The sequence below is a fragment of the Palaemon carinicauda genome, chromosome 19 (genome assembly GCF_036898095.1).
Source record: "Palaemon carinicauda isolate YSFRI2023 chromosome 19, ASM3689809v2, whole genome shotgun sequence".
NCBI lineage: Eukaryota > Metazoa > Arthropoda > Malacostraca > Decapoda > Palaemonidae > Palaemon > Palaemon carinicauda.
In genome coordinates, this window is record NC_090743.1 from 101912425 (window position 1) to 101926114 (window position 13690).

The 13690-nt window shown below is 38.2% G+C and overlaps 1 protein-coding gene and 1 long non-coding RNA gene across 3 annotated transcripts in view; one reads left to right on the top strand and one right to left on the bottom strand.

Moving 5' to 3' along the window:
- LOC137658296 (uncharacterized) overlaps positions 1–13690 on the bottom strand; it is a 467487-nt gene that overhangs the window by 263507 nt on the left and 190290 nt on the right. The gene's annotated exons all lie outside the window — the stretch shown is intronic.
- On the top strand, positions 999–2597 carry pst (pastrel). Its single transcript, XM_068392969.1, has one exon. The coding sequence runs from the start codon at positions 1285–1287 to the stop codon at positions 2554–2556; it is 1272 nt and encodes a 423-aa protein (XP_068249070.1). The 5' UTR covers positions 999–1284; the 3' UTR covers positions 2557–2597.

Consider the following 13690-nt stretch of genomic DNA (forward strand, 5'->3'; position numbering starts at 1 on the left):
CACTCAGTAGAGCGCAAATCTTCGCCAGGGCAGCCTATTTCTTGACCTTTTGGACTGATTTTAACGGTTTGCTCGTCCGTGACCTTGACCTTTAACCTTGTGAAATTTAATAATTTCCAGCTGTTTATATAACAGTTAATCCCCGCATGTTTCATTACTCTACGATTAAAATTGTGGCTAGGAAGGTCTTTAAAAAAAAAACACAATAAATTGTACATTTTGCTTAACCGTGACCCGACCTTTGACCTTGACCTTCCAAAAAATTAATCACCCCCACTCTTTTACATATCAGTTAATCCCTACATGTTTCATTACTCTAAGATTGAAATTGTGGCCAGGTAGGTGCTCACAAACAAACAAATACACACACAAACAAACTCACAAACAGAGGTATAATATAACCTCCTTCAAACTTAATTGGTGAAGGTAATCATACTCTAATTTGCGTAGTAAATGTGTTGTAGTAAACAAAAGTGTTAAAGGAATTTTCATTGACAAAAACACAATATTTAAAGAGCCGAAAATCATAGCTATCTTGGTCTTTTTGGTTAAGCTTTGTGACTGTGAGATACAAAACAGGTAAACTAAGGACATCTAAAGAGAGAGAGAGAGAGAGAGAGAGAGAGAGAGAGAGAGAGAGAGAGAGAGAGAGAGAGAGAGAGAGAGAGAGAGAGAGAGTCGTCTTTGCATAATATACACAAAGCTATATTTTTTAATAGATAAATATGGAGTGTAGGTTAACTTTCTCAATTAAGGGCGAAAACAATATGAATGGGTACCCTCCATTACGTTGACTATTGATATAGAGGGAAATGTAATTTGAAAGAAAATCATTAAATCTAAGTTTAAAGTTTTAAATAAATAACCTTTACTATTTTAACTATAGATGCTAAAGATTTATAGCCTTTGATATATAATGTTAAAAGAATTTTTATTATAGCCTATACCAACTGAGTCTTCGCTTAATGTTTCAGGTGAGCGTTTGGCGAAGAAACCTTTAGAAATCAGTGAAGAGATACATCAATGAGGTAGAATCCGTGTAAATAGGCCTAGATGTTATTCTGATCAGATCGAGGAGAAACTACAACATTGTAAGTTTAAAAACAGTTTAATTGCTTGGCAGTATTCCCCGAAAAGGAGAGGGGGTAACAATAATCCTTACCTACACGGCAAAATTTGATCTACACCAAAACTCTCGTTAATGTGAAAACTTAGATTTCCCAATCAATTCTCTTACATCAGATTCACCTTCACCATCTCACATTCCAGAAAAGAAAACCAGCCATGACCCTCGACGACTGGAAAAGCCAATCAAGTCTACGTCAAAAGATCTTTCTACTATCTTTGGGAAACAGAATATGGGAGATGTACAAGTTACCTGACGACGAACAGCACTTGTGGCAGAAAATAGCCATAGCTCTCTCCGGCCAGCCTAGAAGCACCGCAGAGGACTTTGGTCTGTCAGATGATCAGAAGCAAATGGTTGACGAGATCAAATCTAAGTGTGTCAAGTACTCGCAAGAAGTATTCCAGGATGTTTACATAGCTGTCATATTCACTTGCGTGTACAGGGAAGGGACTATAGACACTGTAGTTCCAGTCTTTAGAGTAAGAAGGGATACCGAAGAGGTTCTTGATGTGTCGAAATCGTACTTTATAGATCATGTTGGAAGGGTCTATCACTCATGGAATAATTACCTGGAAGAAAATATCTGGAACGTTTGTTGGATCTGCGTGCCTGAAGGAGGAGTCTACATAAAAGGCAACGTTGACTGTCCGCAATTTTATGACCAGACACACAGAGGAGACCTGACTGAATTTCTTGACAAAATGGACAACGTTCTGAAAACGTCATCGTCTCTTGGGATGCTAACTGGCATCGGTATGACCCTCTTTCCACAAACAGCTGTCATAGGAGCTGTTGTCATTCTGGGCAGCATATTCGTCAAGACTACAAGAGCAGTTTATGACACGGGCAGAGGCATCGAGATATTAACCGATCGTTTTAAACACGACCAGTCGTTGGGTTTGGATAACGCAGAGGCAAGAATGTGTTGGTTGAACATCATCAAATCGATAATTGCCATTACTGGCATAGATCCGGAAAAGGCACTGTCGCACGCTGGTGTGTTTGGAATAACCGTAAGTGAGGAGATAAGATCCGTTTGCATTGGTTTGGACATGGCAGTGCTGTCAACCTGTGGCCTAAACATCTTATCATACGCCAACGACTTAGGCAAAAGAGGTGAATTAACAGCCTTGGAAGCCTTGCAATTCACAACCTGCGTATTTTTCTTAACGCATTCGGACATATCTTTCGAAACAGCCTCCGATATCATCGCCGAATCAAAAGAGAAGTACTTCGAGAAAATTAATTCGAATAAATTTCCGGATATAGAAGACTCGGATGGACGTCAGGAGAAGAAGGAACTCAGTAATGACACCTGGGAGGTAAGGACATCCCATAGGAGAGTCGAGTACGTCAAGAAAATTAAGAAAATCAGAAATGCGGAAGAATTTATGAGTGAATTTGAAGCGAGACCAGAGGGCCAATAGGTGATTAATAATTGGTTATAAAAAAGAAAAAACACACTAACTAGAAAGGAAACTAAGAATTATTCAAATATGGGTTTCTGTTGAAACATGATTTTAACTTTCCTTTTCTTTTAAATCATCATACCGATTTTTCTCTTATGTTATAGTTTTCACTAACACTACCATTTGTTGACTTTCTGTATGACGATATTCATGTAATAAAGGATTATCAATGCTACCATCCTTATTTTAGTATCTTAATTTTGAAAGGTTAACAATATGGTGAAGAGATGAATAATCAACATACGGTCAAGGTATGACGGAATACCGATAACAGGATAAATGTAAGATTAATTAATATTAATAATAATAATAATAATAATAATAATAATAATAATAATAATAATAATAATAATAATAATAATAATAATAATAATAATAAAACAAAGTAACTAAGTATAGTTATACTTAGCAAATGAGCCAAACGGACCTAGACAAGGACAAAATAAATGATCAGTCTGACGTCATTGCCTTAAGGCTTACATCCAGTGCGTTATTTATCAGTTATGCACCAGTATTATCACACTTGAATAAAACGCTTATCGAGCTTCGGTAAGGAGAGTAACAGGAGAAAACGAATTACAGTGAAAATGATGAAACATCTCTTTCATACCTGACTGTGTAGTGACAATATCTTGTCAAAAACAGTTGAAAATATATCATAAAGGCTACGTAGGCCTATTCATTAGCAATTAAATAAGAACGTGCAATATTGATTGTAGAACACTTACGTAAGCTGAATTACCACACTGACTCCAATAATAGAAAGCTAAAGTTCAAATATAAAAGAAAAAGTTTATGAAAGTCGAGCGGATTTTCAAAAATAATTCATAGATTCGAGAAATTCGAAGTAATCATCATGAAAAATTATATAATATATTTCGCAAAAACTATTAAGTTATTATTCATGACTTTTATAAATCATGGATCATTACAAAATACAGAAAATGCCTGTATCAACCCAAGAGTTTCGAGTGCCCATTTACATTATGAAATAGAAAATACGTCTCTAGTCTGTCTGTCATAAGATCTCTCACACGGTGAACATGTGAATGTCATCCTGGATGTTATTTCTAAGTCAGCTCTTCTATTTTCAACTTTTAAAATTATTATCATTTGATTGAATTATCACTAGTTCAACTGAGCTATTTACAACTTTCAACTTCTAGCATTATTATCAATTGATGGACCATACTTTGTGGGTGTTGCATGATATACGATTGTTGGTGACATTTTCATTCAACTTTCACCGAAGCTGAGCAAGGGGTCCATACTGACAGTGAAGGTTTTACAGACTTATATCTACGAAGCAATCGTTTTAATATGGCCATTTGAGGGCGAACATGTTCTAATTCCAAGAATTCTACTCATTCCGACTGACTTGGTGTTTTAGTTAAAATGATTTTGCAATTTTCTGTGCGTCTTGTATATGTAATCACAATTAATATAACGAAAAGACATTCGCTCAAAGTCACAGGCTTAAATTAGACAGACTAGAGAGTTTCTAGCATGGATAGCTGTATGTGGAATGTCAAGGAAGAAATAGGATCATTCAAAATTATTCTTCATGGCCAATGAAAAGAAAAAGCAAACTCAATATTGTTCACTGCCAAGTATCGAAATAAATTTTTGATAAATTGTATATGATTAATTATAATGAATTAAGTTTAAATCTATTCTGTGCGAAGACAAGCAATGAAAACAATATCCTATTAAGTATTCCACAAAGAATATAAACTATATCTAAATCCATAGTATAAAGGAATAACAGTTAAATAATAATTTTCTTGAGAGGAAATTACCATATACAGAAACACAAGTTGTCATCGAGAGGAAACATTAACACCAAGGAACTTAATGTCAAGGAAAAGGATATTACTAAAGGGTCTTTTTTTCAGCGTACCACAAGATTAGTTTTCCTTTGCTGCACATTCAATGTAGCCTTCCATTGCTGCACCTACAAAATAGCCTTCACTTGTCACACCCACAATTTAGCCTTCCTTTCCACAACCACAATTTTCACTTCCCTTGCCGCACCCACAACTTAGCTTTCCCTTGACGCACCTACAATTTTCCTTTCCCTTGCCGTAACCACAATTTAGCCTTCCCTTGATGCCCCCACAAATTAGCCTTCCCTTGTTGCACCCACAACTCAGACTTCCCTTGTCACCCTCACAATTTACAGTAGCCTTCCCTTGCTACTCTCATAATTTAGCCTTCCCATGCCACACCCACAGTATACCCTTCCTTCTGCCACACCCACAGCACAGCCTCCTCTTGCCCCACTGACAATTTAGCCTTCTCTTGCCCAACCCACAATTTAGCCTTCCCTTGCCACATCCACAATTTAGCATTTCCTTGCTGCACTCACAATTCGGCCTTGCCTTGCTGCACCCCCAAATTACCCTTCCCTTGCTGCACTCGCAATTTACCCTTCCCTGGCCAGACTCGCACCTTACCCTTCCCTGGCCAGACTCGCACCTTACCCTTCCCTGGACGGACTCGCAACTTACCCTTCCCTGGCTGGACTCTGAATTTAGCATTCCCTTGCTGGACTCTGAATTTAGCATTTAGCATTCCCTTGCTGGACTCAGAGTTTAGCATTCCCTTGTTGGACTCAGATTTAGCATTCCCTTGCTGGACTCAGATTTAGCATTCCCTTGCTGGACTCAGATTTAGCATTCCCTTGCTGGACTCAGATTTAGCATTCCCTTGCTGGACTCAGATTTAGCATTCCCTTGCTGGACTCAGATTTAGCATTCCCTTGCTGGACTCAGATTTAGCATTCCCTTGCTGGACTCAGAGTTGAGCATTCCCTTGCTGGACTCAGAGTTGAGCATTCCCTTGCTGGACTCAGAGTTTAGCATTCCCTTGCTGGACTCAGAGTTTAGCATTCCCTTGCTGGACTCGGAATTTAGGATTCCCTTGCTGGACTCGGAATTTAGGATTCCCTTGCTGGACTTGCAATTTAGCATTTGCTTGCCGGACTCTCAATTCAGCCTTCCATTGATGCACTCACAATTTAGCCTTCACTTGTCGCACCCACAATATAGCCTTCCTTTGCTGGTCAAACAATCTAGCTTTTCATTGCTGCACTCACATTTCAGATTTCCCTTGCTGCATCTATAGCCTAATCTTAGCCTTCCCTTGCTGCACTCACAATTTTACCTTCCCTATCTGTGCCCATAATTAAGTCTTCCCTTGCTGTACCCACAATTTAGCCTTCCCTTGCTGAACTCGCAATTTTAGCCTTCCATTGATAAACTCACAATTAAGCCTTCACTTGTTGTACCCACAATATAGCCTTCCCTTGCTGGACACACAATATAGCCTTACATTGCTGCACTCACAATTCAGATTTCTCTTGCTGCATCTATAATGTATCCTTCCATTGCTGCACTCACAATTTCACCTTCCCTTGCTGTACCCATAATTTAGCCTTCCCTTCCTGTACCCATAATTTAGTGTTCCCTTGCCAGACTCGCAATTTAGCATTCTATTGATGCACTCACAATTTAGCCTTCACTTGTCGTACCCACAATATAGCCTTCCTTTGCTGGTCACACAATTTAGCCTTCCTTTGCTGGTCACACAATTTAGCCTTACATTGCTGCACTCACAATTCAGAATTCCCTTGCTGCATCTGTAATGTAGTCTTCCCTTGCTGCACTTACAATTTCACCTTCCCTTGCTGTACCCATAATTTAGCTTTCCCTTGCTGGACTCGCAATATAGCCTTCCTTTATCGCACCCACAATATAGCCTTTCTTTGCTGGTCACACAATTTAGACTTACATTGCTGCACTCACGATTCAGACTTCTCTTGCTGCATCTATAAAATAGACTTCCCTTGCTGCACTTACAATTTTACCTCCCTTAGCTGTGCCCATAATTTAGCCTTCCCTTGCTGTACCCCCAATTTAGCCTTCCATTGCTGGACTCGTAATTTTAGCCTCCCGTTGATACACTCACAATTTAGCCTTCACTTGTTGCACCCACAATATAGCCTTCCCTTGCTGGACACACAATATAGCCTTACATTGCTGCATTCACAATTCAGACTTCTCTTGCTGCATCTATAATGTAGTCTTCCCTTGCCGAAACCCACAATATATCCTTCCTTTGCTGGTCACACAATTTAGCCTTACATTGCTGCACTCACAATTCAGACTTCCCTTGCTGCATCTATAATGTAGTCTTCCCTTGCTGCATTTACAATTTCACCTGCCCTTGCTGCATCCACAATTAATCCTTCCCTTGCTGGACTCGCAATTTAACCTTCCTTTATCGCACCCACAACATAGCCTTTCTTTGCTGGTCACACAATTTAGACTTACATTGCTGCACTCACGATTCGGACTTCTCTTGCTGCATCTATAATGTAGCCTTCCCTTGCTGCACTTACAATTCTACCTTCCTTAGATGTGCCAATAATTTAGCCTTCCCTTGCTGTACCCACAATTTCGCATTCCCTTGCTGGAATCACAATTTTAGCCTTCCGTTGATACGCTCACAATTTAGCCTTCACTTTTTGCACCCACAATATAGCCTCCCTTTCCTGGACACATAATAGAGCCTTACATTGCTGCACTCACAATTCAGACTTCTCTTGCTGCATCTATAATGTAGTCTTCCCTTGCAGCACCCACAATATAGTTTTCCTTTGCTGGTCAAACAATTTAGCCTATCATTGCTGCACTCACAATTCAGACTTTCCTTGCTGTATCTATAATATAGCCTTCCCTTGCTGCACTCACAATTTCACCTTTCCTTGCTATACCCATAATTTAGCCTTCCCTTGCTGTAACCACAATTTAGTGTTCCCTTGCTAGACTCGCAATTTAGCCTTCCATTGATGCACTCAGAATTTAGCCTTCACTTGTTGCACCCACAATATAGCCTTCCTTTACTGGTAACACAATTTAGTCTTACATTGCTGCACTCACAATTCAGACTTCCCTTGCTGCATCTATAATATAATCTTCCCTTGCTGCATTTACAATTTCACCTTCCCTTTCTGTACCCATAATTTAGCCTTCCTTTGCTGTACCCATAATTTATCCTTCCCTTGCCTTCCTTTATCGCACTCACAATTTAGCCTTTCCTTGCTGCACTCAAAATTCAGACTTCCCTAGCTGCACCCACAATCTAGCCTTCACTTGCTGAACCCAGAATCTAGCCTTCCCTTACTGCACTCACATTCTAGCTTTCTCTTGCTGTACTCACAATTCAGACTTCCCTTGCTGCATCTATAATATAATCTTCCCTTGCTGCATTTACGATTTCACCTTCCCTTGCTGTACCCATAATTTAGCCTTCCCTTGCTGTACCCACAATTTATCCTTCCCTTGCTGGACTCGCAATTTAGCCTTCCTTTATCGCACCCACAATATAGCCTTTCTTTGCTGGTCACACAATTTAGACTTACATTGCTGCACTCACGATCCAGACTTCTCTTGCTGCATCTATAATGTAGCCTTCCCTTGCTGCACTTGCAATTTTACCTTCCCTATCTGTGCCCATAATTTAGTCTTCCCTTGCTGTACCCACAATTTAGCCTTCCCTTGCTGAACTCGCAATTTTAGCCTTCCATTGATAAACTCACAATTAAGCCTTCACTTGTTGTACCCACAATATAGCCTTCCCTTGCTGGACACACAATATAGCCTTACATTGCTGCACTCACAATTCAGATTTCTCTTGCTGCATCTATAATGTATCCTTCCATTGCTGCACTCAATTTCAAATTCCTTGCTGTACCCAAAATTTAGCCTTCCCTTTCTGCACCCAGAATTTAGCCTACCCTTGCTGCACCCAGAATTTAGCCTTCCCTTGCTGCATACACAATTTAGCCTTCCCTTGCTACACACACAACTTAGCCTTCCCTTGCTCCAACCACATTTTAGCTTTCCTTTGCCTTACTCATAATTTAGTCTTTCTCTGACACACCCACAACTTAGCTTTTCTGCGTTGCACCCACAACTTAGCACCAATAATTTAACCCTCCCCTGCCATCAACTAAATTTAGCCTTCCCTTGCTAATCCTACAATTTAGCCTTCCCTTGCTGCATTAGCAATTCAGCCTTCCCTTGCTGCACTAGCAATTCAGCCTTTCCTTTGCTGCACCAGCAATTCAGCCTTCCCTTGCTGCACTAGCAATTCATCCTTCCCTTGCTGCACTAGCAATCCACCCTTCTCTTGCTGCACTGGCAAAACAACTTTCTTTTGCTGCACTAGCAATGCAGCCTTCCCTTGCTACACTCACAATATAGCCATCCCTTGATGCGCTCAATATTTAGCCTTACCTTGATGCTCTCATAATATAGCCTTCCCTTAATGCACTCACATTATAGCCTTCCCTTGCTAAACTCACAATTTATCCTTGATTTGCAGCACACACAATTTAGTCTTCCCTTGCTGCATTCACAATTTAGCCTTTCCTTGCTGCACTCACAATTTAGCCTTTCCTTGATGCACTCACAATTTAGCCTTTCCTGGCTGCACTCAAAATTCAGACTTCCCTAGCTGCACCCACAATCTAGCCTTCACTTGCTGCACCCAGAATCTAGCCTTCCCTTACTGCACCCACATTCTAGCTTTCCCATGCTGCACTCACAATTCAGCCTTCCCTTGCTGCACTCACAACTCAGCCTTCCCTTGCCGCACCCAAAATTTAGCTTTCCCATGCTGCCTCACAATTACCCTTCCCTTGCTGCGCTCACAATTCAGCCTTCCCTTGCTGCACTCATTGGCATGAATGGCTCTCCTAGTCCCACTGATAGCCATTTGATTAAAATCCCACCAATTCAAGTTAAGGATAGCAATGGCCACGCCTTTTGCCACCACAGGGTCTTGGTAATTACGCAGGCCATTAACCTGGTACAGAAACTAGGTGCAGTACATATGTGGATACTGGTTACGCGGACATGTCTGGTTATACTGTCACATGCACTTGGTTACGCAGCCACGAACAGGTGATTATGCGACCATATAGAGCTAGTTATGAAGACATTACAATAGGCTATCCGAATATATACGTCTGAAAAGCTGCTACAAACAACGTCTTGCACAATCCAACAAGTAAACACGAAATAAACTACTGACGGATCCGTCTATGTGTACACAAAGGCATATATGCATGCAAACATACACAAGTACGGGCATAGACAAAGTAACTTAATGACAATACAAGTATCTTTAGAATATTATCTAGAATTCACAACACAAATTGTGACGAGAGAGAGAGAGAGAGAGAGAGAGAGAGAGAGAGAGAGAGAGAGAGAGAGAGAGAGAGAGAGAGACGCAATGGAACGGGAATTCCGCCCTTATGCAGCACCAAAAAGAAAAAAATTACTACAGTGCATCGGAAGTTTTAGTCACTTCACAAGAATATCAACACTGGTTCTGTTGCTATATGACTTAATAAAAGAACGCAGGAAACACAATGATTAGACTTCCTACACTGAATTTTGAATGTACTGTATATGAAAGCAAGAAATTTTATGAAACTACCAAACGCTTCATATATATGGGTATGTAACGTCTCGTAAAACTCGGGAAATATACCTCATGGGACATAAGTTTAGACAGGATAATTTGTATAAACTGAACCAAAATTACTGGACAATGTCCGCTTATTTATCCAACACTATATACTGTAGATACATAAAAATAAAGGACCGATGGTCTGTTATCTGTTTATGGTCTTGAGTGAGTGGAATGGTCGTGGGGATAATAAAAAAAAAAAAAAAAATAGTCCGTTACGTTGAAGGAACAATTTGGTCATGTTATCAAACAATCCATGTAATTCAACTCTCTAACCCAAGACTACATTCATAATTTATTTGCTTATTCAAGGGTCAAAATAATGTGCAATATCCATAAATTACTTTTAGAAAAAAATATGAAAATTAGCCATGTCTAGATGACAAACTCCCTTTCCTGAAGCCTTCAATCATAAGGAAGTCTCCATATTTTTGAGTAGAGGCTGGATGTTTAATGCAATACTCAGAGGAAAACAATACTATTTCTCTCTAGATTTGAACATGTGTTCGACAACAATCTTTGCATCTCTCTCTCTCTCTCCCTCTCCCTCTCTCTCTCTCTCTCTCTCTCTCTCTCTCTCTCTCTCTCTCTCTCTCTCTCTCTGTTAGATTTATATATCTGGAAGAAAAAAAAATCAGTTATTCTTCTAATTTCATTCCACGTGAAAGACCAATGGGTTGGTAACGCAATATATTTTTCAAGCCTAAACCAGGAGTTAAAGGTATTAAATTCATGACACCTATAGTCTATAGAAATCGTGGATTTTGGTCATCATAAAAAACCCAACTATTTGTTTTATTGACTTCCCAAGCTTCCTTACCCCGGAAACCACCACAATCATCTACCTTTCTACTTGACTTTCTTTGGCAGAGAGTTCCTTCCCTGTGTAATAGTTTCCTTCCTTTTGCAGACTTCTACGAGTTTTCGGTCAATTTGGCCCCGTAGACGAGGACTTCCTCACCGGTGATTTTCAATTAACTCCAATACCCCCAGAGAGAGAGAGGAGAGAGAGAGAGAGAGAGAGAGAGAGAGAGAGAGAGAGAGAGAGAGAGAGAGAGAGAGAGGGTATTTTCTTTCTCTTCAGAAATGTCCGATTACAATCTAATATACGGGTGTAGCTTATATCAAAGCATGATACATATCTGGATATTTCTGTACCTTCAAAATGAAAAATCATAACTACCGATCATTTAACAAACTGAGTGGAGGCTTAAAAAATGCAAAACTATCACAGACGTGCAGGTTGCCACTAACGATTCTATATAAAAATGAATACGATCACATTCGGAAAAAGACTATACTGACATCTTGTGCTTTCTTTATCGTTAGTATATACAGAAAAAATAAAAACTATAATAATCGTTAAAGATGAAAATAATATATTTAATTGATCAGATGGTAAGAAACTAACTCACTCCAATAACATGCTGGAAAGCAATGTCAAGAGCCCACCGTTGAAAAAAGGACTCAGTAATAATAATTAAAGTACATAAACATGTAAGAATTTGATCCACTTATTTCTTCAGAAAACAGTTTGCTAAATTCTTCTTTAATGTTTTGGACCTTTCGTTTCCCTAGTCCCAAGTAACACCTGCTACATATTAAAAGAAATAAGTTTTCACATTTCGAACAAAAAGGGCAAATAGACTGTCCTCTTTCACGACCTTCTGTTCTATATGAAAATATATTGACCATGGGTGAAATTGGCAATGATTTGTAACAATGATTCCACATTTTGTTTTTTTCGGGCTTTATACCCCTCCACGAACTCCGACCAAAATATTTCCCCCTACATGTGTATGAGAGAAAAACTAGAGAAAAAGCTAACTTTATTAATTTATTTAAAAAAATTTAGAGGGGTTAGTAACAACTAACAGAATAGCCATAGAGAGCAGTGTGATTATTTCACCCATGGTAGCTTCAACTTTGCCTACATTCCTCTGCTTTGGGAAATATTGGTTTACAGTGTTTCATATTTTAGGGTGGTATTTAACACATACGCACACGCTAAAACACACACTCTCTCTCTCTCTCTCTCTCTCTCTCTCTCTCTATATATATATATCTCTCTCTCTCTCTCTCTCTCTCTCTCTCTCATATATATATATATATATATATATATAAAGAATGAAATATGTACATATATATACATAATTGTGCATATATAAAAATAAATATATATATATATATATATATATAATATCTACATATTTATATACATAATTATGCATATATATAAATATAAATATATACATTATATATATATATATATATATATATATATAAAATATTTACATATATATATACATAATTGTGCATATATATACATAGATATGCATATACATATGTATACATACATATATATATATATATATAATATATAGTATATATATATATATATATATATTTATATATAACGCATATATTCTATCATTATATAAATTATATCATATATAATATATAGAATATATATTAACACACACATATATATATATATATATATACATATATATATAAGAGAGAGAGAGAGAGAGAGAGAGAGAGAGAGAGAGAGAGAGAGAGAGAGAGAGAGAGAGAGAGAGAGTGAGAGAGAGAGAGAGATTGATTCTACATACATGCAAACAAAAAGTAAATCAAGATTTCAAGTATCAAACGACAAAATCAGTATCAGTGTACAGTACTTCAGTACTTCCCCTTCTCAGTGTCAACGCTTTTCTTTGTAATTGGACATTAAGGAAGAAGGAACGAGATGTTGAGGACACCATCCAATTAGGCACGAAGAAGGGAAATGACCATTTCTGGTTACAGTTGCTGGGGTTAAGGCTATTTCAATTACAGCATAACTAAAGACGCCTAATTTAGCCGGGCTATAAGCTGGTGGAAATCCCTTTGCTTAAAACTGATGTCTTTCGTGGAAATACTGATAAAAGATTTTTTACCAGTTTGATAAGTATAAAATGACCATTAGCTGGTAACAAAAGAACATAGTTGTTCATAAGCAAAAACAAAAAAAATATTAAATATTTGTAGTATTGTCTCTTTAATGGAAAAAGGAATGATGTTAACTTTACAGTGGAAATATCAAATATTTAATAAATAATAGACAACAGACCGCGCATAAAGAGGGTGATATAACTATATGCATATACCATATATAAGCAGTGTTACAGCCAAGTTTACCAGCAACTTAATATTGAAAATATGACTTTGTAGAAGGGAAGGATATATTGTCAATATATCAAAATATGTAAAATGAAACAAAACAATAAAAGTATCCTAACCTATTTTGGCTCTGATTAAAAAAAAACTTCAAAATTCCACCATCCTTTTCTATTGCAATTGCACCATCAATGTGTGCCAGAATAGACCCTGGTATCAAACGCCTCCATCAAAGGTCAAGTAACCAAAGGCTGTCTTTATTCCAAGAATTCCGTGGAGGCGAAGATATGTTACATGTATTGTTGAAAAGGCTGAAAGTATTCCTGTCGAATAGGTAGCAAATGCGAACAACATTTGAAAGCTTGCCAACTTTCTGTTTTTAATCTTCAAA